Source organism: Electrona antarctica (assembly GCF_951216825.1).
Source record: "Electrona antarctica genome assembly, chromosome: 19".
Classification (NCBI taxonomy): Eukaryota; Metazoa; Chordata; class Actinopteri; order Myctophiformes; family Myctophidae; genus Electrona; species Electrona antarctica.
Window position 1 is genome coordinate 34,584,895 of NC_136800.1, and position 22,620 is coordinate 34,607,514.

The following is a 22,620-nucleotide window of genomic DNA, read 5'->3' on the forward strand; positions in this document are numbered from 1 at the left end:
AGAACGATGAAATATCTTGGAGAGATATGTTGAAAATGAACCAAATCCCCACAGTTTGGCTGAAGTTTCCTCTAACAAAAGTTAGTTTGAGTTATTTTTGATCTACTGTGCTCACAGATGTGTGTGGAGGCTTTGGAGGTCACTTTAAGTTGGAGGACGGCTTTTGTTTTCTTTATGTTGTTTCTGCACTTGTGTTCTGCATTACAACCATCTTCTGCTTGACTTATGGTGCAGCAGATTGTTCGAGTTGTTTCATCTGCTCCCTCCTTCACAGGAAAACAGAGTGCCTTATATTCTTGAATTCAGCGGAGGAAGCCAAAATGTTCAACAATCGATAGGTTCCTCATGATCGTCCTCACCGAGTGGTCATAAACAAAACTCTTGATTGAATGTGCATTGAGGACAACAATCAACCAGCTGGGATGCGCAACTTAACAATCCTATGCATTATACCATAGATATGTCTTGGGACTTGTGAGGATATGAACATTAGCGTATAACCGATGAGGAAAATGTGCTTCATGTCTTTACATGAGATTGCCTCGTCCCTGGGTAGCAAAGTGCCAGTGCCAAACTGTTCCAGCCGAGGTCATGATAGCTGCCAGGACGGATTGAAGAACTTGATGGCATGTGTCTTGGCCCATTTGGCAAAGACCGCCTTTTCTGTTATGAAGCGATGGCCACCATAGGGGGCGCTCTCATGAAGCGTGTACTCAGCACACTCGTCCCGGCTGCCTGCCTCGTAGTAGTGGTATGGCACCTTTCTGTAACCACCCGTCCTGATCAGGAGCGAGAGGTAGTGGTAGAGAGAGGGAAAGAGAAACAAAGTGAATGTGTATCTTAGTTGACAATTAGTTGTGTTGTCTCCTGCACACAGATTTCCCCTGGGAGTGTAAGTAGAACAACAATCATTAAAGTTTAAACAATCACTGTGTTACATGCCTTACCTAAGGCCAATTCTGAGGTAGTTGTTGAGAGCGCGAGTGTTTCTCATTCACATTCTCAGCCCATAATTTCCCCACTAGTTTTGAAATTCTGAAAGAGGGGAACGGAAGGGCCCCTTCTTCTCCAATGACTGGAGTACCATCGCCCCACACTGGTCATGTGCACAGAGAGGCTTACCTGAGGAATCTATCACTCTTTTTCGAGCGTGTGAGAGGGAATGATATGGGGCAGAACAGTAAACCCGGCTCTACTGCAGACTCTAATAACAAGTGACAGTTTTACAAGAGGAGGACTTGTGTAACAAGTTTTATTAGGGGAATGAACAAACTATGGGAGAGGAAGAAACAGCAATCATAATACCCAGCTGTGGTGTCCACCACAACGAACACGCACAGACACTGTGGGCGGCTGCCAGTTTAATGCTTGGCCGCTGCAGGCGGCAGCAGCGGTGCACAGTGGCACACACGCATATCAGCGTTAACAAAATGCATTACATTTCACCTGTGCCTGTTGAATCTGTATCACTGCACAAAGTGAGCTAATGACAGGGCAAAGAGGTGACCTTCCTGCCATGCAGGCGCAGCCACAAGTGTGCTCTCCGCCACCTTCTGTAAACCGGAGTAAACCTTCTGTCTACTCCGAAACATGATAAGTGTTGCCTCTCACTAGACCAAAGTCAATGAGTGAGCAAGAGAGACAGAGCTAGCGAGAGAGAGAAAGCGTGGCTTCAATATTGTCTAATGTCTATATAAACCCCCAATACCACCTATTATTATCACTCATCCTTATGAGTGATAATAATCAAGCTGTTTTTTTTAAACCTCTCTCTCTTCATCACTCCGTAATAGGTAAAGCATTGTATTCAGAGTGCGGGTGGGTGTATAGAAATAGCAGTGGAATTGTGAGAGTAGGGGAAGTAACGGCGAGAAGGTACTGTATGCGAGCCGGCTTCGATTATGGAGACATAATATAAATAAGCAACCATGCCCTGAGCAACAACATCTTGTTTGTCACCCTCCCACTGCCTCACAGCCAGACAATAATCACACACCCTCGAGTCAATGAGAAATTCCAGCGCCAAAATACAAATAAACCTGGGCAGATAAATCGGGGTCCTGCTGAGGTCCAACCGCCCTGCTGCGAGGGACAGCCTGCTCCGGCAACCTGCTGGGTATTCTACACAGCGAAAAGTAATAAACCAATATGGATTTCTGCGTAGAAATACAGCCATTAAATTCAAACTGTGGCACTGAAAATGTATTCAAACTGCAGTAGGACATGGGTATGGGAGGGTGAGGTCAGTTGTTGTGCAGTGCATGTGAATTGGCTTTTCTACGTTTTGCAGGGGAGGGATGTACAGTATATTTCATTGCCATATGGTTGCTGTCGGGTGGAAACATTGTATGTCCAAAACTAAAAAATACCTTTCAGGAAATGTAAAAAAAATTAACCTGTGTTCGAATGGATTCAATGTGGTTAATTTAGTCACAAGCTCTTTAATACTTTTCATTGGTTAAATTTTTATAAAGCCCACAGCTAGAATTAATCACATTTGAGTTTCACTTTCAAAGGTTTTCAAAAATAGCAGGTCTACAATGTGTCACACATTTTAGTACTTTTTTTGCAACAGTGTTGCAGGACAAAGTAGGGTATTAATTTATGGGGAAAAAAGAAGAAACTAAATAAACATATGTTGAAATATGGAGATACAAGGTTTCAGCAACAATATTATATTTGATGTCTTACTTGCAGTAGGTGTCATTGATCATGCCGTAGATGTGGATCTCCTTGCACATGTCCATGGCTAAGATGAGTGTGAACCAGCCGGTGCTGAGGTAGGAGCCCGATTGGATCCTAAAAGTAAAAGAAGATAAAGGCAGATTGTATTGTATGTGTATGTGTAAGGGCTGGGCAATAACCGAAAATCAAATAATGTCGTTTTTTGTTTTTTACTGGATACGTCAACGAATGGACATTTGATAGATTTTTGATAGATTTTTATCATCGTAAAATCGTATTGTACTTAATTGTAAAATGGTGGCGTGTATAAATTGTCCCAAAAGATCTAATCAAATCAGGGCTCTTGAACTTTGCACTCCTTTGATTACTTGTAAAGCAAGCAATTTCATAGTGTAAGTGTATCGTGCTGCTGCACTCAGGTTTGAAGCAGCTCTATTTAACCCATTTTGGTGTTTTAAACATTATGTTATAATTTAGCTATTGAAAAATAGCAGATCTACAAGCTCGTAGCGCGCCACCGAGTGGCGCGCTACGAGCTTGTAGGTCTGCTATTTTTGAAAAATCGTAAAAATGTGGCGCAAATCTTTGAATATATATTCTTTCAAAGTGAATGTTTTGAACTCAGGCCTAAATGGGTTAATACCTACAGTAAGATGCAAATAAAGTACAATATGAAACCATATAGTCTGTTTTCATTTTCCAGAAGAGTGACATGAATTTATAATGCCTCAAAAATATGTATTTTAAGTACAGTTATAATAACTATATCAAAATAGACAGCTAGAGGTTGTATGCCCTTTTGCCCTTTGATGAGGCAAAGCATTTGTATTCCGATATTACTGTTGTTCAACTGCAACAAACTCACATGGTTTTTATGAGAGATGCAATTAATTGTGAACGGCAAAGGTCATGAATGGGGTGTTTCATGAAAAAAATAGGGGAAAATGTCAATGTTAATTGCACACATGTAAGTCTAGTGCACTAGACTAGTGGATAACCATGTTCTTACCCATAACAACTACTCATACCCACAAATAATATGGGAACGCCTGCACACACACAACAGACACACGCATGCGAGCGCACGCACACGCACACACGCACACACACACACACACACACACACACACACACACACACACACACACACACACACACACACACACACACACACACACACACACACACACACACACACACACACACACACACACACACACACACACACACACACAGAAAACAACAATTGGAACTGGATAGCTTCCCCCCGGCAAAATGTTCATATAATTGTGTGAGGGGGCGTCTGGCAGCTGGAGTAGGGGTGATATACTGTATCTGTCCACCAGTGCGGAGAATAGGGGTTTAAATCCTTCATGGTGCCTCCAGCTTGGCCGGGCGCTCCACCCGAACCCAATTGGAGGCGTATTTGGGTAGGAAGTCGTTGGGGTGTCTGTTCAGCATGCAGTGGAACTGGGAAGGATAGTTCCTCTAGAGATTTTCCTCTAAATTGGTCATTGCAAGCCTAAAATTATTTTACTGTCAAGAATCAAGAATAAAACACAAATGAAAGGTTAGAAATAGAATACCGGTAGGCTACATTTTCATGTTAACATTTTGCATTTGTCAACGTGCCATTCTGCATCACTGGAGTAATGTATACCTAAACATATTTTGTGGACAGTGGTGGAATAGAAAAAAGTAGAACCAGGCTACTACAGTACATTTTTGTTTTCATGCTACAGTACATACAATTGACTATATTCACACAGTGGCTATTGCTCTAATGTCATATTTGCGGGTTGGGAAGAAATGGCACTTTAAGTATGACTTAAGTGCAAAATGGCCGGCGTGTGAATATGGTGAATACTTCCTGCTAGGACTGTCGCGCCTCCAACGGTGCCCATGGTGCATATGCATGCATATGCATGGAAGGGGCGTCCTCTTCCTTGAGCCAGGCCTAAACCTGACCCCATACCAAGGGTGGTTGTATTTATACAACGTAGTTTCAGGAGTGGAGACCAGCCTCTGCATAACACTGCCACTCTGTTCTCAATCACCTCCCGCCTCCACTCAACGGCCACTCCCCATTCACAATCACCCGTATCCACTACACCTGCCTCCTCTCACCTGATGCAATCACCACAGTATAAATACACCTGCGATCTCTCAACCAAGTTGTTTGTTCTGCTCCACGACAGACAAACATGGGTCGTGAGTACTGCACTTGTAGATCGGCTATCTTCGCTATTCTTCAAATTCCGCCTTGATTCTCTAGGAATCCAGGGGGGGCAGTGACGACCAACCGCTCACCCCGAGTAGAGCAAAGATGGCCGTCAGCTCCAGAGACTATGCCCCCACCCTGAGTCTCGCCCTACCTTGGGTTCCTCACTCCATTCCACATTCATCTCATTCTGTTTTAATAAACTGTTAACTGTTAAGTAGAGGTGTGGTCTCTTACTAGTGAAAATGTAGGTTATAAGGGGTATGTCACTAGTGATGGAGCTCGTTATTTTTTATTGATAATAAGCACCTTATTGATTTTGCTTATTGATCCAGGCTTTTATCGAGTCCGCTATTGAGCGATTTCTAATATTTTGTGGAAAGACTTGAGATGACAAATTCTGAACAGAACTGGTATCTTTTTTTATTGGCCAGTGAGATTAAATGAAGATGACAAAGGTTCAAAATGTTTTTGCCTATCATTAAAACAACCATTCATTAATGTGTTAAATTAGACTTTAGACTGACATGTTTGTGCCAGCGTGGTTGATTAGATTTAATTCCTGATCGGTCCTTGTCTTGATTGCTATGCTCGATAACAGGCTCGACAAGCCCAAAGCTTATTGATACCGGGTACTCAATAATAATTTTTTAACGAGTTTGGGTTTCGAGCTCCATCCCTATCCGTCACCCCTCATGGGGTCACCTCAGTATGATGATGAACGAACAACAAACAAACAAACCATAACACAGTCAAATTCAGTCACCATAAATTAGAGAAAACAATTAGCTTGAGTTGAAGAAGCATCAAGGGAATATTCAGACTGGGCCCTAAGCTGCTGTTTGTTTTCATCGGTTCAGCCCAATCTTATACACACTGGGGTTGTAGGGTGAAACCACATAAAAGGCCATTTGTAGTAAGGTAGTTGAGTAGCAGAATATACTAAATGGCATATTTTTATATGCTGTCAACACATCACCATTATTTATTGTGTATTATTCATTAGCCATTTGCCACTCTAGCAGTGTGAGTCAGAGTCAGACTGCATGCATACTCAACGCGCACAAACAGACACAAAGACCGAGACACACACACACACACACACGACTTATTTTGTTTGTTTGTTGTTGCAATAATAAATTATTTTCCCTAAACGTTATGCCAATTCCCAGTTCCCCTTTGTACTGTAGTCCCTTGTCATGTTCCAATGTTCAATGTCAAAAACACAATTAAATTGTTAATCGCCATTATTACTTGCTCAAGCAGAGGGTGCAAGTAATGTTGTTTGTCCGGTGCTCCGATGCGTATGTCCGTGGCTGCGTATGACGTAATGATTCATTTGTGCTTGATATGGCATTGGTTTCAGATTACATACATGTATACATAGGGGCATTACCTTTAATCCACCCGACACTGAAACATATCATTATTACGTCAGTTATACCCTGGCATTGGTACATATCTTCATCACGTCATATGCAGCTACAGGACATACGCATCAAACGACCCAAATAACAACAGTATACTGCTAATCAACTTACAAATTACATATACATACTGTATATACATAGACGCATTTCCTTTAATCCACCCGACACTGAAACATATTTTTATTACGTCACCATTGAGAGCCAGTTATAGAGCACCGAAGTCCTGACGTCACTGCCCTCTACTACCAGTAGAGGGCAGTGAGCTCAAAGGTTCATGTATGTTTTTATAAGCATTGTACTCTCCATAGGGGGATTTTAGATCGCCTCATATAAGAACTGTGTTTGAAAAATAAACCGATCACCCCGGCCTTTTCACTCATATGGATATGAAGCATCGACTGAAGGTGGAAATGTACAAATATACCCAAAGAGTAACAAAATAAGCGTTAGAAACGAGCCAAACAACCCAGAGACTACATTTCCGGGTAGGCTGCTTCTGCCCGCAGCCCGTCGCACAACAGAAACTGAACGTTAATTACGTTTATTTTTATTTTTATTTTATTGATATATAATGTATCGTGGTTAGTACGAGTCGAGTCACCACCAGCTGAGCTTACGTCAACGAGGAATCTCAGGAACGCAATATGTTGACAGCTGGGCGTGACGTATATGCTCAGCGACATTGCATTCATATGTAGTTTCAAGGCTTTTGCGGTCACATTAATTCCATTTTCTCTAGAAACTGGCTGTATCAAATATGAATGGACATCATTAACGACGCACAGCCACTCCCCTGACAGAAACGCTGAGGTGGTCGGTTTATTTTTCAAACACAGTTCTTATATGAAGCGACCTAAAATCGCCGTTTGGGGATCTCAATGCAAATAAACAAATACATGAACCTGGAGATTGACGACCTCTACTGAAAGTGACGTCAGACTTCGGCGCTCTATACCCTGGCATTGGTACATATCTTCATTACGTCATACGTAGCCACGGCATACGCATAAAACGACCCAAGTAACGACAGTATACTACTTTTCAACTTACAAATTACAACGTGTCCTGACAAGCGTCAGGAAGACAGAGGTTAGAGACAGATCACCTTGTAGCACCTCGTTGTGAGAGACGAAGATAATAAGAAGATTATCAACACCACCTCCACCATGGCCTACAATAACATACAGGACGTTCAAACAGTGCAGTGTGACTCTGATCAGCCCATAGTGACAATCAAAGCAGATGGGGTGGGTTATTCTAGGAGCGTGGCAACAATCATGGACATTCGTAAGGAAAGGTGCATATACCAGTAATGTCCCCATAAGGACTGCAAAGACAAGATTGTTGACCTTAAGAATGGAAATGATCGCTGTGAGAAATGTAGAAGAGAATTTCCTGAGTTCGAATATAGACTCAATATAGCGTATAGACTTTCGTGGCAAGAAATTGGTGTCATGCTCCCAGGAAATAGTTGAAGTCCTCCTGGCACAACAGTACTTGCACACTCTGCTTGCGCACTAGTAGGCCATTTATGGCCTACTAGTGTGCAACACGCAAGTAGTCACTCGACAGAGTGCAGTTCTAGTTTATACAACAATTAATAATCAGAAAAAAGTAAAATGTCATGAATGTGACCACACTGAACAAGTGCCCCAAGCAACCTGTAGCAGCCACCCATCCAGCCAATGGTGTTCACTGGTGTGCAGAAGATTCAAACCTTTGAGTCTCTGCAGTGGTGGACAGTAAATGTAGCACTGCACAACCTGGATGTGCTGGCTGATTTAGAGCCCGCGGACAGAGATAATGTGATTTGGTTGTTTTGTTAGAGGAGAGAAAGCACTACACACAATGCTTTGGTTGTGCTGTATCTAAGCCTTTATTCTAAGCAAACAAACAAACGGTGTGAGGCCAGCTGTCTCAATGTTTTTTCTCTATTTCGCTGAATCGTTTCGGATGTGCGCTTGCACAGCCTCGTTGTAAAACAAAACCAAATAATGTTTTGAGTATAGTTTGGAAAAATATAAAAACTGTCAATGAATGAGGATTTTACTGTGTACAATTGAACCTGATACAATTGGGGCAAAGGGATTGAGACTGACATGCTAGAATGCCATGGTGCTGCAGCATTGCATTGGAATGAAGTCTGACACTTTGAACCGGGCCCCCATAAGTAACTAATCCTGTCTGACGGAGCTGGAGCTTGTTGTTCATTACCTGCTGAGTGCTGATGGTGTTGGGGCGCAGGGCAGAGAGCTGTCCACCGACTAGTTAAAGCCTGCTCTTCCCTGTTCAGCCACATTATTCCAAAGGCTGCTTTATGATGTGCTGTGCACTCGCCCCAAACAAGAGATGACATCTGTCGAGAGCGATTAGAAGTATAGAACTCTTCATTCCACTGTGAGAAGTATTCCTGTACTACTTAGCTATGGCATCAACTCAGCAGCCCTATAGGAAAATTTAGACAGAATTTCACAAAAAATGCAACTGCTCTGAGACTTGCTTTGGCACCATTCCGACCAATATTTCCGGGCAGAGCATCTGGCCTTATCAGATACAGCTCGGGGCGTAATACTAACGTTACAGGGTCAATACCGAACTCGGTTTCGAGTTGATGAACCAGACGAGCAGTAAACTAATCAAGGGAGAGTAGGAACTTTCACTATTTCAGTGAGGTCAGCACTTGCTGAGTCTGTGGCCGACAGAGCACATTCATCCTCTGTTTCAGGGCCAAATAGGAGGCAGCGTTCCACTCGGCCAAACAAAGCCTGTCACCTTCTATGAAGAGGATGCACATTATATCAACCCGCCTACCTACCTCTCTCTCACTTTAACACTCACTCATCCTTTTCTCTTTCTCGTCCTCCTTCCATCCCTTCCTCTTTCTGCTCCCTTTCTTACAGTACTCCTCTTCCCCCCAATTAATTTTTCTCTCTCTAGTTCTCCATCGTTCTCAATCTGTGATCTTCTCTCCAGCCTCAAGATGGATATTATCCTACGTTTATCTCACTTCTGCCCATCTTTTTCTCTCTTCATTTCTCTCTTTCTCTCTACTCTTCTGCCTAAAATAAATTGCCACTCATGTGGAGTGCCTGTGGTATATATTGGGGAGGCACAATGCCTTTTTAATGACGATTTCTCTACCAGAATGCTTTAAAAGCCATGCATCGATCCACATGCTGTTCTCTCTCTCTCATCTCTCATTCACTACCTGCACCCTGACCTTAGCCTCCCATGTGACCTTTCTGTCCTTTCTCTCTATCATGCTCCCTCTTTCCTAGTAGAACGCATTGGTTTGTTTTCTGACGCAAATGGCTGTATAGCACTCCTCATACAATAACGAGCAAAGAGATAAGTTCCTGCATTTGCCCGTGGGCAGGTTCTGCAGAGAGAAAGAGCAGGGGGGGAAAAAAGGTTCTCTTTGCTTCTGAAAGAGCAGCAAAGCCCCTGAGACAAGGCAATGACAAAACGTGAGAATAGAATCGTGGGACGAATAAGGGAGGTCCTTTATTGTATTTATTCCCCCCACATACCACAGAGCACAGCAATTCATTTTAACAATGTCGGCTGGCTGAGCCGACACTGGCTGAGCCGACATTTAAAGTCTACCGGAGGCGGTAAGATGTGGCTTTTGTCGACTGACCTTACGAGTGAAGTGCAATTTGCCTACCTTCTGTTTACTTTCAAGTGGTTTATGCAACGCTTGTTAATAAGAGGAGAGAGGCAGGAAATGTTATTTATTATTTATTTGTGAAGATGAGACGCAACATCTTTAATTTCCGTTGTTTGTTTCGATCGTGTCGGGTCAGCAGGATGCGTCCTTGTGATAATTTCTTTATGTCACACACTCTCTGTGTCTCTTTCTCTCTCAATGATGCTCTATAGTCTATACCCATCCCCCTCTCCAGTTCACTTTCAATTCATGCCTCTTCCCTCTCTTTCTTCTTCTTCTTCCTCTCTCTCTCTCTCTCTGACTCTTTTGGGCTCACACTATTCAGCTCTAGTCCCATTCAGGGTATTTCTCACTTTTTGTACATGCTCTCTAGCCCCATATCCCAGATAATGACCCCCTCCACCTGTTCTATTTTCCTCACACTACGTTTATCTCTCGATATTGCTCCCTGTTCTAACATGCCTGTCTGCTCAATCTCACCCTCCCTCTCCCTCTCCCTCTCTCTCTCTCTCTCTCCCCAGCAAATCATTCACTTGCCCTTTCCTGTCTTCTCTCTCACTCTCTCCTCTACTGACCCTCCCTCTCATCTATCTGCTCACATGCAACTCATCTATCCCTGTCTACCATCTCTCTCTCTCCCCTTCTATCTCTGCTTCTCTTCCACTCGATGCATCTCCATCTGTCTGAAACCTTCTCTGTGCTCTGACCCTGTGTTCCCTTACTTCCTGTCTCCACACCAGAGTTAATGGCCTTGTTGTCCACTTACAGGCTATGTCATTGGCTCTGGCCTGTGTGCCGTCCATCCTAGTCAGACCGCTAAACCGTTTGTGACATTGCACTGACTTTTCGTGCAGATCCTCTTTTTTTGCGATGGAGTCTACCCGCTAAATGGGGCGATCCTGGGCGTAGCACGGTAAGCGTCTTGTCACTGCTGCCAAACTGTGTTTGCTGTTTGGTAATACTGTCTAGTCTAGTACCATAAAAAAAAACGTTTTATTGTGCCTCTGTGAGCCTAATGGATTGAGGGGATAGGATGGGTTGGGTTCTAATTATATTAACCCTTATTTAAAGAATAGTTTCACAATTCCTTCCACGCGCTACGTCCGGCCAGGGAAACTCGCCCCTGTCAGGTGAAAAGAAGCAGCTTGGACTCCTCATGCACACAAGGAAGCATGAGGTCAGTCCGCTGCCCCCCCCCCCCCCCCCCAGGTTGGCAGGAATTAGATAATTGACACTGGGTGAAAAAATTGGGTTGCAAAAATCGTGGGATAAAAATTATGAAGAGCATTAGTTGTATTATAGCGACAATTTCAATGTGATGCTGCCTGCCTATATATATCTAGTATCCATATAATATACATTTATTTCAGCATTTTCAGCCTCTACTGAGGCGTTTAATGTATGTCTGCCTGTCTGTCTGTCTAGTATGGGCAGATTTTGCCACTGCAATAGCATCACACCCATGCTAGATGAAGTCCCAAAACGATGTATGTAGTTGAGAATGAGATCACAATGAAGGCAGGGTGTGGTCGGAGGTAGGGAAGGGGCCATCGACCCTCCCGCTTTACTGGAAACAGTGTCACCCCTGTGAAAGAACCTATCTCTCATATCTGCCCCGTAGGGGTCTGTGTCGTTAACGTAAGCCATGCTACTGACATTCTGCATGTGTAGGCCATCCATCAACCTGAAGTGGTATTTATATGTCGTCGCTTGCCAGTTTCGCGTGGCGAAAATAGCGAATAGTTGTAAGCTTGCAGATTGTCTATTTTGGCCACGCGACACCATCATACAACAACGCATAAATTAGCATAAAACTCACCACACTCACAGACCTGACAGGGGTCATTAGTTCCCCTGTTGCATCTTACAAAAATACGAAAATAAAATACATAATAAAAAGATGACCCTATGGTGCTAAACGGTAACAGCCAAAAGAACATATTCTTTTCCCACTCCTCCCTCCTTCCTCTCCACCTCCTGAGCGATCCCTATCCGTATGCCCCTTCCCCTGCCGGCAGTGAAACAGCCTGCAACCAGGAGCCCCCTGCACTGATTCCTGGCACAGAGCACTTCAATAATTCTCTCAGTGGTAGTAAAGAGAAATCTAATGCTTTTAAGCCCCCCCCCCCCACACGCACACACGCACACACGCACACACGCACACACGCACCCCCAGCAGTTTTCTCTCATTAGTTTGGTAGCAGTCTGGCGAAGAGAGCTCCCCTCAGAATCAGCATCAGAACATCAGAGCATCAGAATATTCAGTACAAAAAGACACATTCTAATCCCCTTTTTTCTTTTAGAGATTCAGAAGAGTCTCTGAAGATGGCGCTCACGCGCGCGCGCACACACACACACACACACACACACACACACACACACACACACACACACACACACACACACACACACACACACACACACACACACACACACACACACACACACACACACACACACACACACACACACACACACACACACACACACACACACACACACACACACACACACACACACACACACACACACACACGGCTTCTCTAAAATTAATGGAGAATCCATCACCAAGAATACTGAGTTCTTTATACAATCACGGGCTTCCCAGCATTCTCACAACCACTGTGTTACAGTGAATTAATTACAGTACTTTGTGGCTCTGATAATGAATTAGAATATGTGCAGCAGAGACTGTGCTGATCCCTAAAATAGAGAATTGTACAAAGTTTTCCTGCTGCCATTACCTTTGAAAGATGGAAAGATCCATAAATTGAATTCATTTGAAAATGTCCATGGCCCCAGGGAAAATATAAGATAACCATTTATTCTCTCAACTGGGTTCGTTTGGATGCTCTCACATAAGTGTTTGAAAGCCAAAAGTTCCGGCAAAAGCCTGTGGTGATAAGTTATTTCACATTTACTGAGATTGCTGAGATTTTTACACTCCTGTTTCATCCAAAAGTGGATATATATTTCAAACTGATTACAATGTTATGTTTGCATTCCAAAAGCTAACTTAGCCACTGCTTATCTAGACAATAGCAATTGTAGAATATGTTTTACATTACATTAGCAACATCAACCACAACCAATATCTGAGCGGTACAAAGTTCAAATTCTCAGGGTCCCAGCGAGTGCCTATGCATAATATTATTCCTACCCTATGTCTTCAAAATGACAATGGGATATTCACAGTCACATTCACATTAATGTCTATACAGTATCTCCCCCTGCATGTTTTGATGTGAGTAAGCAAAGCCTCCTACTGTACAGTGTGTCACTTTGTGAACCAATAATGATTAGGGTGCCATGGGATAATGGAGACAGGCCAACAACCTTCCCATCTGTCAACAATTAAAACACTAAAACTTAATGGACATGAATGGCAAGTTAGAGTTTTCATGAGCCTGTTCTAAAAGCTTCCATGATGATGAAGAGGCAGTGACATCAATTAGTAGAAAAATATGCTCGCCAGTGTCCAGTCCTCTGCCAAGGAGGCAGCTTGTCCATAGAGTGTTGCTGTGCCATGCACTGCAGGGCTGGCAGTGGTGGACAGTATAGAGACAGTACATTCACTCAAGTACTGTCATTTTACTTTACCATTTTTCTAGTCCACTACATCTCAATGTCTGTATAATAATGTATCTATGCCTTACATGAAGATGTGATTTGTGTTTTATACCTGCATGTCTTTAAACTGTTTCATATAATGTATGTCATCTCGTCAGCATTGAAAATGAGGGAGAACCTCAATTGCTCTTTCGAGAATAAATAAAGGTTTCAATCAATCTCAGAGGCAAGTTCTATTTTTACTACACTACAATTATTTGCGAGCAGTATTTGCAGAGACCTAGTTGATATTGTCAGCTTAGAAGAAAAGTTCAATTCAAATCAAAACTTCTCATAGAAGAAAATATAATCAACCAAACACAAAGAGTAAAACGGGACACAATATCTTTCAAGGTTCAAGCAGTTCAGGAAGAGGCGTGTTTGCTGAAGTGCCTGCATGTAATATATCCCATAATTAGTGTGCCAGAGATCTCACGGTCCTAAAGAATTAATCTCTCGGCCGAGTTTTGCGAGATATATTACCCTGCACACACTGGAATGTTAAAGTTCGTTCTTGCAGCTTAGCAGAAGAAAAGTTGAATGAGGGCTGACGTAGCCACGCAGGTATCTATACGGGACAGGCGTGGCTTCCTACGTCACCCCTAGAGCCCAGGACAGTAAAAGTTCTAGAATTTTCTGTCCTGGGAGCACATAAAATAATGTTCTGCAGCTAGGTTTTGAAGGAAACCTACCCATAAACGAAAGGTATTTCGTGAAATTTCTATTTAATACAACCTGACTTACAGTATTTTCTAACCTATACTGTATGATATTAGCCATAAAAAATACAAAGTGGCAAAATCCACTCCAGTACGACAACTCGGCAAGTGTTTTTTTTCCACATGCTTTATTTATGTGGTAGGTTTTGTATTCATGCAAAGTATTTTGAACAAAGGTTAATGGTACATTCATGGTCTTATTAGCGGAAACATATTGTCAGCATTATTTCAGCAGACTGGACAGATTACCTCAGTTCCACTCAACAAAGTGCTAGATAGGGGGGAAAAAATAAGTAAATAAAATAATAAATAATGCATTTTAATAAAAAGCTTGTTATTTTTATCATCGTTATCAGATAAATGTGTGATAGTCTTAATATGCTTTACAAGCGATAATACCAGAATTAGTTCACTTGGGGAAAACACGAAGGTACAAAATGGCAACAAATAGGAAAAAGGTGGAAGAAGACTGAATATATTTGGAAAAGGAAACCATTTTCATGACATATACTATAAATTAACCACATGCACCCGCATGTCGTAATACAGTAGCTGAACATTCAGCATCAATAGGTAAAATAGCCGATCTTATACTATACAGCAGGGGTTCTCAACCCGTGGGTCGCGACCCCTCGGGGGGTCGCCAAAATATTTTAGGGGGTCCCCAAATTATTTAAAAAAAAAAGAAAAAAAAAAAGAAGATTCTTTTTTAAATGTTATTTTCACGATTTTTCAAAAATAGCAGACCTACAAGCTCGTAACGCGCCACTCGGTGGCGCGCTATGAGCTTGTAGATCTGCTATTTTTCAATAGCTAAATTATAACAATGCTTAAAACACCAAAAGGGGTTCCCGCCCAAAATGGTTTAAGGTTATTGTAGCAGTCAATTTATATTGGGGGTCGGGAGGGGGCGGGGCGGGGGTCCCGAGACATTGCCAAAGCATTTCCGGGGGTCCCCGGACAAAAACGTTGAGAACCCCTGCTATACAGTACAGAAGCTATTTTCACTACTGACATCCAACAATGTTTTAGGGTTTAAGTGGTTACAATTGCATAGTGCACACAGCCTATTCTACATGCTAATAGATGTCCTGCCCTACCATGGGAATAAGAACCAAGGATTAGCAAAACAGATGAAGACGAACTTAAGCTATTTCTATGGAGACCAAGAGATCAAGACAAAGACCTAACATCCCAAATTACATGCAGAACTACTGATTATTATTGATTTGAGGCTCAATAATCAATTAATCCTAGATGTGGTGTTGAATAATTTAGAGCGGCCTGTTCCTCTAGCTTTGCACCGTAGATAGCTAACAATAGGGAGTAATCCTGCTACTCAAGTCCAATAATCATAGTTAACTATTAAGTTCTCTATGACTTTTCAGGCTGTTAATAAGCCACACTAGGGTACGTTCTTATACAGTAGTAAGAACCATCTTAACCGGTTCAAGAACATTCGATCACATCACACCTATCCTAGCATCCCTACACTGGCTGCCAGTTGAATTTAGAATAACATTTAAAATATTACTTACCACATTCAAAGCCAGGCTAGGTCTTGCTCCAGCCTATATCTCAGACCTATTGCACCCCTACATACCAACCCGCAGTCTAAGATCCTCCGATCAGGCACTCCTTTCCCTACTAAAGCGGCCCCTGAACTCAATTGGTCGCACAGCCTTTGCCTTTAGGGCCCCCACCCTCTGGAATGCGCTGCCCCTGAAAATCAGGCTTGCTGAGTCGGTTCCACATTTTAAATCCTTACTTAAAACACATTTCTATAGACTAGCTTTTAACCCTAACCTCTCCTGACTGTGTTTTACCAATAATTGTTTATCTCTGTTTAGCCTCCTACTATTATATAACTGTTGTTTGTATTTGAATTATTACTTTTTTGCATTGTTTTAAATTGTCCTGTTTTGTGTGTTGTTTTCTTTTGTTTCATTTTGTAAAGCACTTTGTAACGCTGTTTTGAAAGGTGCTAGATAAATAAAGCTTTATTAGTATTATTTAACGTGGCACAGTTTTAATTTTCTTATGACTTTAATGTTTTTTTTGTTTGTTTGTTTCTTTTCTTTCTTTTCTTTCCCTGACAAGGCAAATCTTCATGACGTAATATATCATTTAATAATGTGTGAGGGAATTATTCTGAGAAGAAAAAACACAATGAGAAGTCTGTTGTTATGATTACAATGATTTGTACATCAACACATTTAAAACCAAGGAACAAAATACAAAGACATAAAATCCCTGTTTCTGATTCATGCACATTTGATATGCTCATGTTTTTCAGTCAAATGATTGCATTATTATTTGTTGTTGCCTGAGATGCTCTTGAGGATGGGTGGTTGTACGGTTTGGGGAGATGGCAGCTTGACAACAAGCGGATGTTAATATTGAGCTACCAAGAAGTGATTTCTTCCATTTCCCTGCATAGAATTAATAACTATAATCCGAGGAGTCTGATTCACATTTGCAGTAGAAACAAACTAAAATAATGCTTTACAGATTACACAGCGAGAAGCATCAGGACTGCACTTGTGCACTTATTTCATTGTACCGGTAAGAGAAAATAACAGCAGTGTACGCCACAATCAGAAGGACCAATTTTCCGGCTTCAAAATATGAACCGCAATGAGCGGTATTGGCAAGTCTGAAAAAATAAAGCTGTTTTTATGTTTTAAGGGGCATATTTTAAGGCAGGTGGCGTCAGGTACAGTGGATGGGTGAATTGACCATTTCCGGAGGTGAAGTGTTGGGTATTTTGGGGACACACAGTGCTCAGGTGTGGGAGGAGAGGTGCGGTAGGGAGCATGTCATTTGAAAATTAGCAGCGCACTGCTGCTAATTGACTTGGGGTCAATGAGGACCACGGTTTGCGCCATCTGCCCCCGACAGGGGGGGCCCTTTTTTAATGATTTGAAATTGTAAAGTATTGCAATCCAATTCAAGTGAGATTTATGTTTAGTTATTGTATATTTAGTATTATGGTTAAAACATTGAGAGCTTCTGCTCTGCTGTCTGCACTGCAGACAGTGACGCTGTGTTGTAGGGTAGCTGTGGAAACCCCTGCCAATGTCGCTGTGCATGGCAGCCATTCAGCGACTAGTCTGTCTGTCTGCCTGCCTGCCTTTCTCTTTTGGGGGGGCTGGGTACCCCAGAATTACAGCGAAATTAAAACAAAATACACAATTCTTTCCCCGGCCGCGCGGAAAAGCACTGCACGCAACCCAGGGGGGCCATGAAATTGTGTCTAGCCCAGGGGCCCTTGGGAGGGTAAATCCTGTGCTTTGCACCAGCTCAGCTTGTGTATACTGTAGCTGCTGTGCGTTCGTTGCTATTCTTGTTATTTTTGCTGGTGGAGGTGCATCCAGATAAATGTCTCCAAAATCACACAAAGCCCCTTTATTCACATTACGCTTGTCTCTTCCACTTTGTTATGGATTCCCTCAATGTATTCTTTCCCCCATGTCACAAGTGTTGTGCGTAATCGTGACACACACAGAGAACACTGAAGGCATAATATCCATAGATGTCTCATTCATAAAAGGCTTACTGATTGGTCAACTAGATAGACTATAAAACATACTGCCAGGTTCTGTTTGGCTCGTAGCCAGACTTAACTGTAGTGTTTAAACAGGGAGCAGACACATAGGGATGGAGACCAGCAGACTTGCCTTTCATAGTCCAGTGTACTGGAAGCCTCCTAGGGAGATATTCAGCAGCCAGGCTGAATATATTTTCAGTGGGTGTGTAACAGATGAATTCAATCATGACCAATCAAATGATCGCTTTTCATTTCGTTTAAGTGCAGTGCACTGTGCCGAGCACAGGGTAATTTTCAAGAAAAGCCTCTGAAGCGAAATGTCTCCCAAGAGCAAACTGATGTCCTTGTGTGGGAGGTGCAGGTTCGTCAACCAACAAATCTACAGCGTCTCAAACAGACCGCCAAGAGCAGATGATGTAAGATTATCTTGGGAGGATATATCAAATGCTGATATGCCTGGCACTGGTCCTCTGAGAAGGACCAAGTTCATGAGCTTAATGAATCAAATAGCTTAAACTATATGGATATATCTGCTGACTGCTGCAAATGACTGTGTGGACCTCCTAGGTGCATGGATGTCTGCTCATTGTCCGTTTTTGATGCCTAATATGTTGGGTCTACTAAATATCTCCAAAATGTTCATTTTTCTGTTTATTTTTTATTTTTTTTATTTTTTAGTAAATGCAATACTGCCTCATCAAAGTTGGTATTGTGAGTGACTTTATATATTGTCAATTGAGAGGGGACTGAACTGAAGTCAGTTGGAAAATCTAATTCCACATTCGACCATGGGAGGCTCAGGGAAGGCGCTAATTAATGCACACAAGCGGCTGACTAAACAAGCGATTTTAAATGCTAGTTTCAACCCGTAACTTGGATTTTCTTGTCCGGAACTAAAGTAAAATTAGTTTAGCTAATTCTCTGACCTTTACTTTTTGGATACGATGTGCAGAAAAGGGCAAGCAACATTCCTAGTGGAAACCATGCGCCGTTTCTGAAACGCAGTGGAATGGCAACTGTGTGTGACCGATCATCTCGGAGCTACAGAATGAGCGTAGGGACTGAGGGCACATAATGGGGCTATGTTAACACAAACCCTCAAAGCTGGACATAGGAGAGGCTAGCGCCCCTCCCAAAAATGGAGTTAGGTGGTTTCTTCCCAACAGCAACTGAGCTATTGTAAGCTCAGTGGCCTTGTGGTTAGAGTCTCCACCTGAGATTACAGACTGTTGTGTACACTCAGACTAATAAAATAAATCACACTGGTTAAAAACAACATTATAACTATATGTTGTAAGCATAAAGTATTTTAAATGACAGACGACTGGGTCTTTAGCCATTAACTAAATATTACAGAGGGAAGGTTACAGATGTCTGTGACCTAGAATGCATGAGACATGTAGGAAGCCCTGCAGCCCATCATGTAGCTGTTGACAGGTCTAACATTCTCCACTTCAAATGTCAAACACTGGCTTGGGGAAAGAGCCGGAGGATAACAAGCAGTAAAAATTTACAGCATATACCCGTGAAACATTCTCGGCCCTGATCACAACATTCCACATTTTATAGTCCCAGTTTTCAGCCAAAGGCTCACTTCTACTGCACACGCAACCGTGTTGTACACACACGGCCAGTCAGACTCAGACTGATATTCATCCTTTAGTTCAATGTCTTAATTTACAGTTTAAAACAGGCAGTCTAAAACTGAGTGATTTGTGATTTGCTGTGATTTTAAGTGGGAAAACTGTGATCAGTTTTATAGGGTTTCTTAACGAATAGAATACGCACATCACTTAGTAGAGGTGCTGGGTTGGAAAGTGACATCATTCAGAAATAGAAGAATAAACCAAATGAAGAGCCTTGGCTCGAAACGTCGTCAATAAATTATATTGGAGCAGATGAGTGTGCGGGTTTATTCCTCTTTTTCTTTTTTGACCAATCATCCATTTGATGGACTAAAGCTTAATCTGATGGGACCATACGGCCTTGTCACATTGACTAGTAATGCAGGTGTGTGGTTTGAACATTATTAACCCATTCTGAGCGGGAACCACTTTTGGTGTTAGCATTATGTTATGCTTTAGCTATTGAAAAATAGCAGATCTACAAGCTCATAGCGCGCCACCGAGTGGCGCGCTATGAACTTGTAGGTCTGCTATTTTTGAAAAATCGAAGAACGACTGACATATAAACATAGCTTTTTCAGAAAACTGTCAGGATGTAGAAGACATTTTTAGAATCTGATCTCAGGTCAAAATGGGTTAATATGGGGGTTTGAGAACCACTGCAATAGGCAACAGTGAAGCAGAGCATACAAAACATTTAGCCGTGTAAGGTTACTACTTGAGTGGCTACACACACACCATGCCTATACCTGAGTTACAGAGCAACTGGTTGACCAACAGTGCATCTCAACCCTTTTGATATTCATTAGGTCAGTGGTTCTCAAAGTGGGGTCTGGGGACCCCTATAGGGGTCCTTGAGGGAGTTTCAGGGGGTCCCCAGCTCAATGATAGTTAGGAACCAAATGGACCCTTATGTGTCTGTAACTCAGAGAGTGTACAAATGGAACCAAATGGACCCGTTAGATATAAATGCCATTAAATGGAGTCCGTAGCTTAATGCAGGTCAAACCGGGGGTCCGATAAAGGTCCGATAAAGGTCCATTTGGTTCCAATTGTACACTGAGTTACAGACACCATAAACTAGCAACAGGGGGTCCGTTGAGGGGGGTCCCTCAACGGTCCCTGGAGCCCGCCCCTCGTTTAGAACTAGTGCACTACAACATCTCTATGAGTGAGACTGATGTGATTCACACAGAGGCTTTTGTGGTGGGTCTGACCGACTCAAGGCCGGGCACTGCAGTCCCTGTGGTGGTGTGGAACGCATGTGTCGAATTCGGGCGAACGGTTCTTGAGTTACGTGGATACAGGTGTACAGAGACATTGGCTCCCCGTCTCATTCCGGACTGAATACAAGATATGCCTGCTAACCCATCAGTGCATCCACGGCAACGCTCCTTCCTACCTCAAGGAATTAGTTTCCCTTCAACCCTCAACTCGCAACCTACGCTCCTCAAACACTAAAGGTGGTTGCACACTGGACGCGTTTTTCTGAAAACAGGACGGAGAAACGCCGCTAAAAATCCGAAAAACGCGCTCTGTGTGCAGGGACCTTTAACCGCCTCAAACCCACCAAGACCAACCTTCGCACCATGGATGGGTGACCGATTTTTCTGCTTGGTCGCCTCCGAACTGTGGAACGCCCTCCCCACACACCTGAGAGCACCACAGTTGGTTGACTCATTTAAGAGAGGACTTTTTAACAAAGCATTTTTATAGCTATGCCCTTATGTTTTAAATGGTATGATGTTTCTTCTGTTTTTATTTGATGCATTTGCTCATTGTAGTACTTTGAGATTCCAACGAATGTAAAGTGCGTTATGAATAAAATCCATTATAGATTTATATCTTAAAGGTATATTCAGTGATTTGACTTAATTCAAATATCACTTATTTTTTCTTTTTTTCTGGACAATCCTCCCTACTATAGAGTGTGCTGACTATATAAGGAGTTCCTCCCTGTCCCCAGTGAGCCCCTGGGGTCAAAAAACCCTAGTTTCAGTTTTGGTGGCGGGTGGCAAACAGTGTTGTTTTTGGCAGCAAAATTTGATTTTAGTTTTAGTCATAGTCTTTTGAATAGTTTTCATATAGTTTTAGTCACATTTTAGTCACCTGGAATGCCTTAGTGTTAGTCTAGTTTTAGTCGACTAAATGTCATGCGATTTTAGTCGACTAAATCGACAGTTGATTTAGTCGACTAAAATGTATTTTGGTGGGCCTTGATGCCGTCGTAATGACTGATTTTACACTTGCTGAAAATAGCCGATCTACAAGTTCACAATGCGTCGCGCTGCGACGCATTGTGAACTTGTAGATCGGCTATTTTCAGCATGCAACAAAGTGTAAAATGACTTATACTCGATCTCTAGTCCACTAGTCGCTTCCTAACATTTTAGTCTAGTTTTTATTTGTTGACGAAATTGTCAGTATATTTAGTCTTAGTTTTAGTCATCATAGCTTAGTTTTCATGTAGTTACCATTTAGTTTTCGTCAGTGAAAAAGGGTAGTCGACGAACATTTTTCGTCTTAGTTTTAGTCGACGAAAACAACACTGGTGGCAAAGCCTTCATCCAATCAGGATGAGAGGGGCCTTCCTCCAATCATGATCGAGTGGGGGCGGGCCTTGGTGCACATGCTGTTGGCCTGTTGCACTTCCCCCCACTGTAGAGCGTGCATGTGCACATTTTGTTACCGGGGCGGACTGGGTGGTTTTCCAAATCACCCAAATCACTGAATGCTCCTTTAAAAAATAGAAATGAATGAATTAAGGAACTTTCATGTTTATGCTCAAAGGTAGAAATGATGGTGTCATTTTGACAGCTTTTTTACAGAATGCATTAGTTCAAGACCAGAATTATCCACAATCTGAATAAAGTGATAGCAAGTTAGCAACTCAATCTGCAAATATATTGCTGACATGAGAATAAACCTCATGCTTAATATTTATGAGTCTACCGAGTGATGAATCCCACGCAACGTTTCTGAAAATGAATTTACTGAGAATCTGAATGAATCAACCTCTTTATAGAGATGGAATACTTGCAGCAGAGGATAAAAGGTCTTTTGCTAATGGAGGCCGTTTCTGATGTCCCTTCGCCGCAAATACCAGTAGTT

The 22,620-nt window shown here is 42.4% G+C and overlaps 1 protein-coding gene across 2 annotated transcripts in view; it reads right to left on the reverse strand.

Annotated features, from left to right (window-relative positions):
• Positions 1–283: 283 nt before the first annotated feature.
• st6galnac3 (ST6 (alpha-N-acetyl-neuraminyl-2,3-beta-galactosyl-1,3)-N-acetylgalactosaminide alpha-2,6-sialyltransferase 3) overlaps positions 284–22,620 on the reverse strand; it is a 55,777-nt gene continuing 33,440 nt past the window's right edge. For both annotated transcript variants that reach the window (XM_079529982.1, XM_079529981.1), the window contains exons 4-5: positions 2,692–2,799; positions 284–779 (exon numbers count right to left, since the gene is read on the reverse strand). In XM_079529982.1, the coding sequence (XP_079386108.1) occupies positions 590–779; positions 2,692–2,799 (298 nt within the window). In that variant the 3' untranslated portion in view covers positions 284–589. The remainder of the gene's footprint in view (positions 780–2,691; positions 2,800–22,620) is intronic.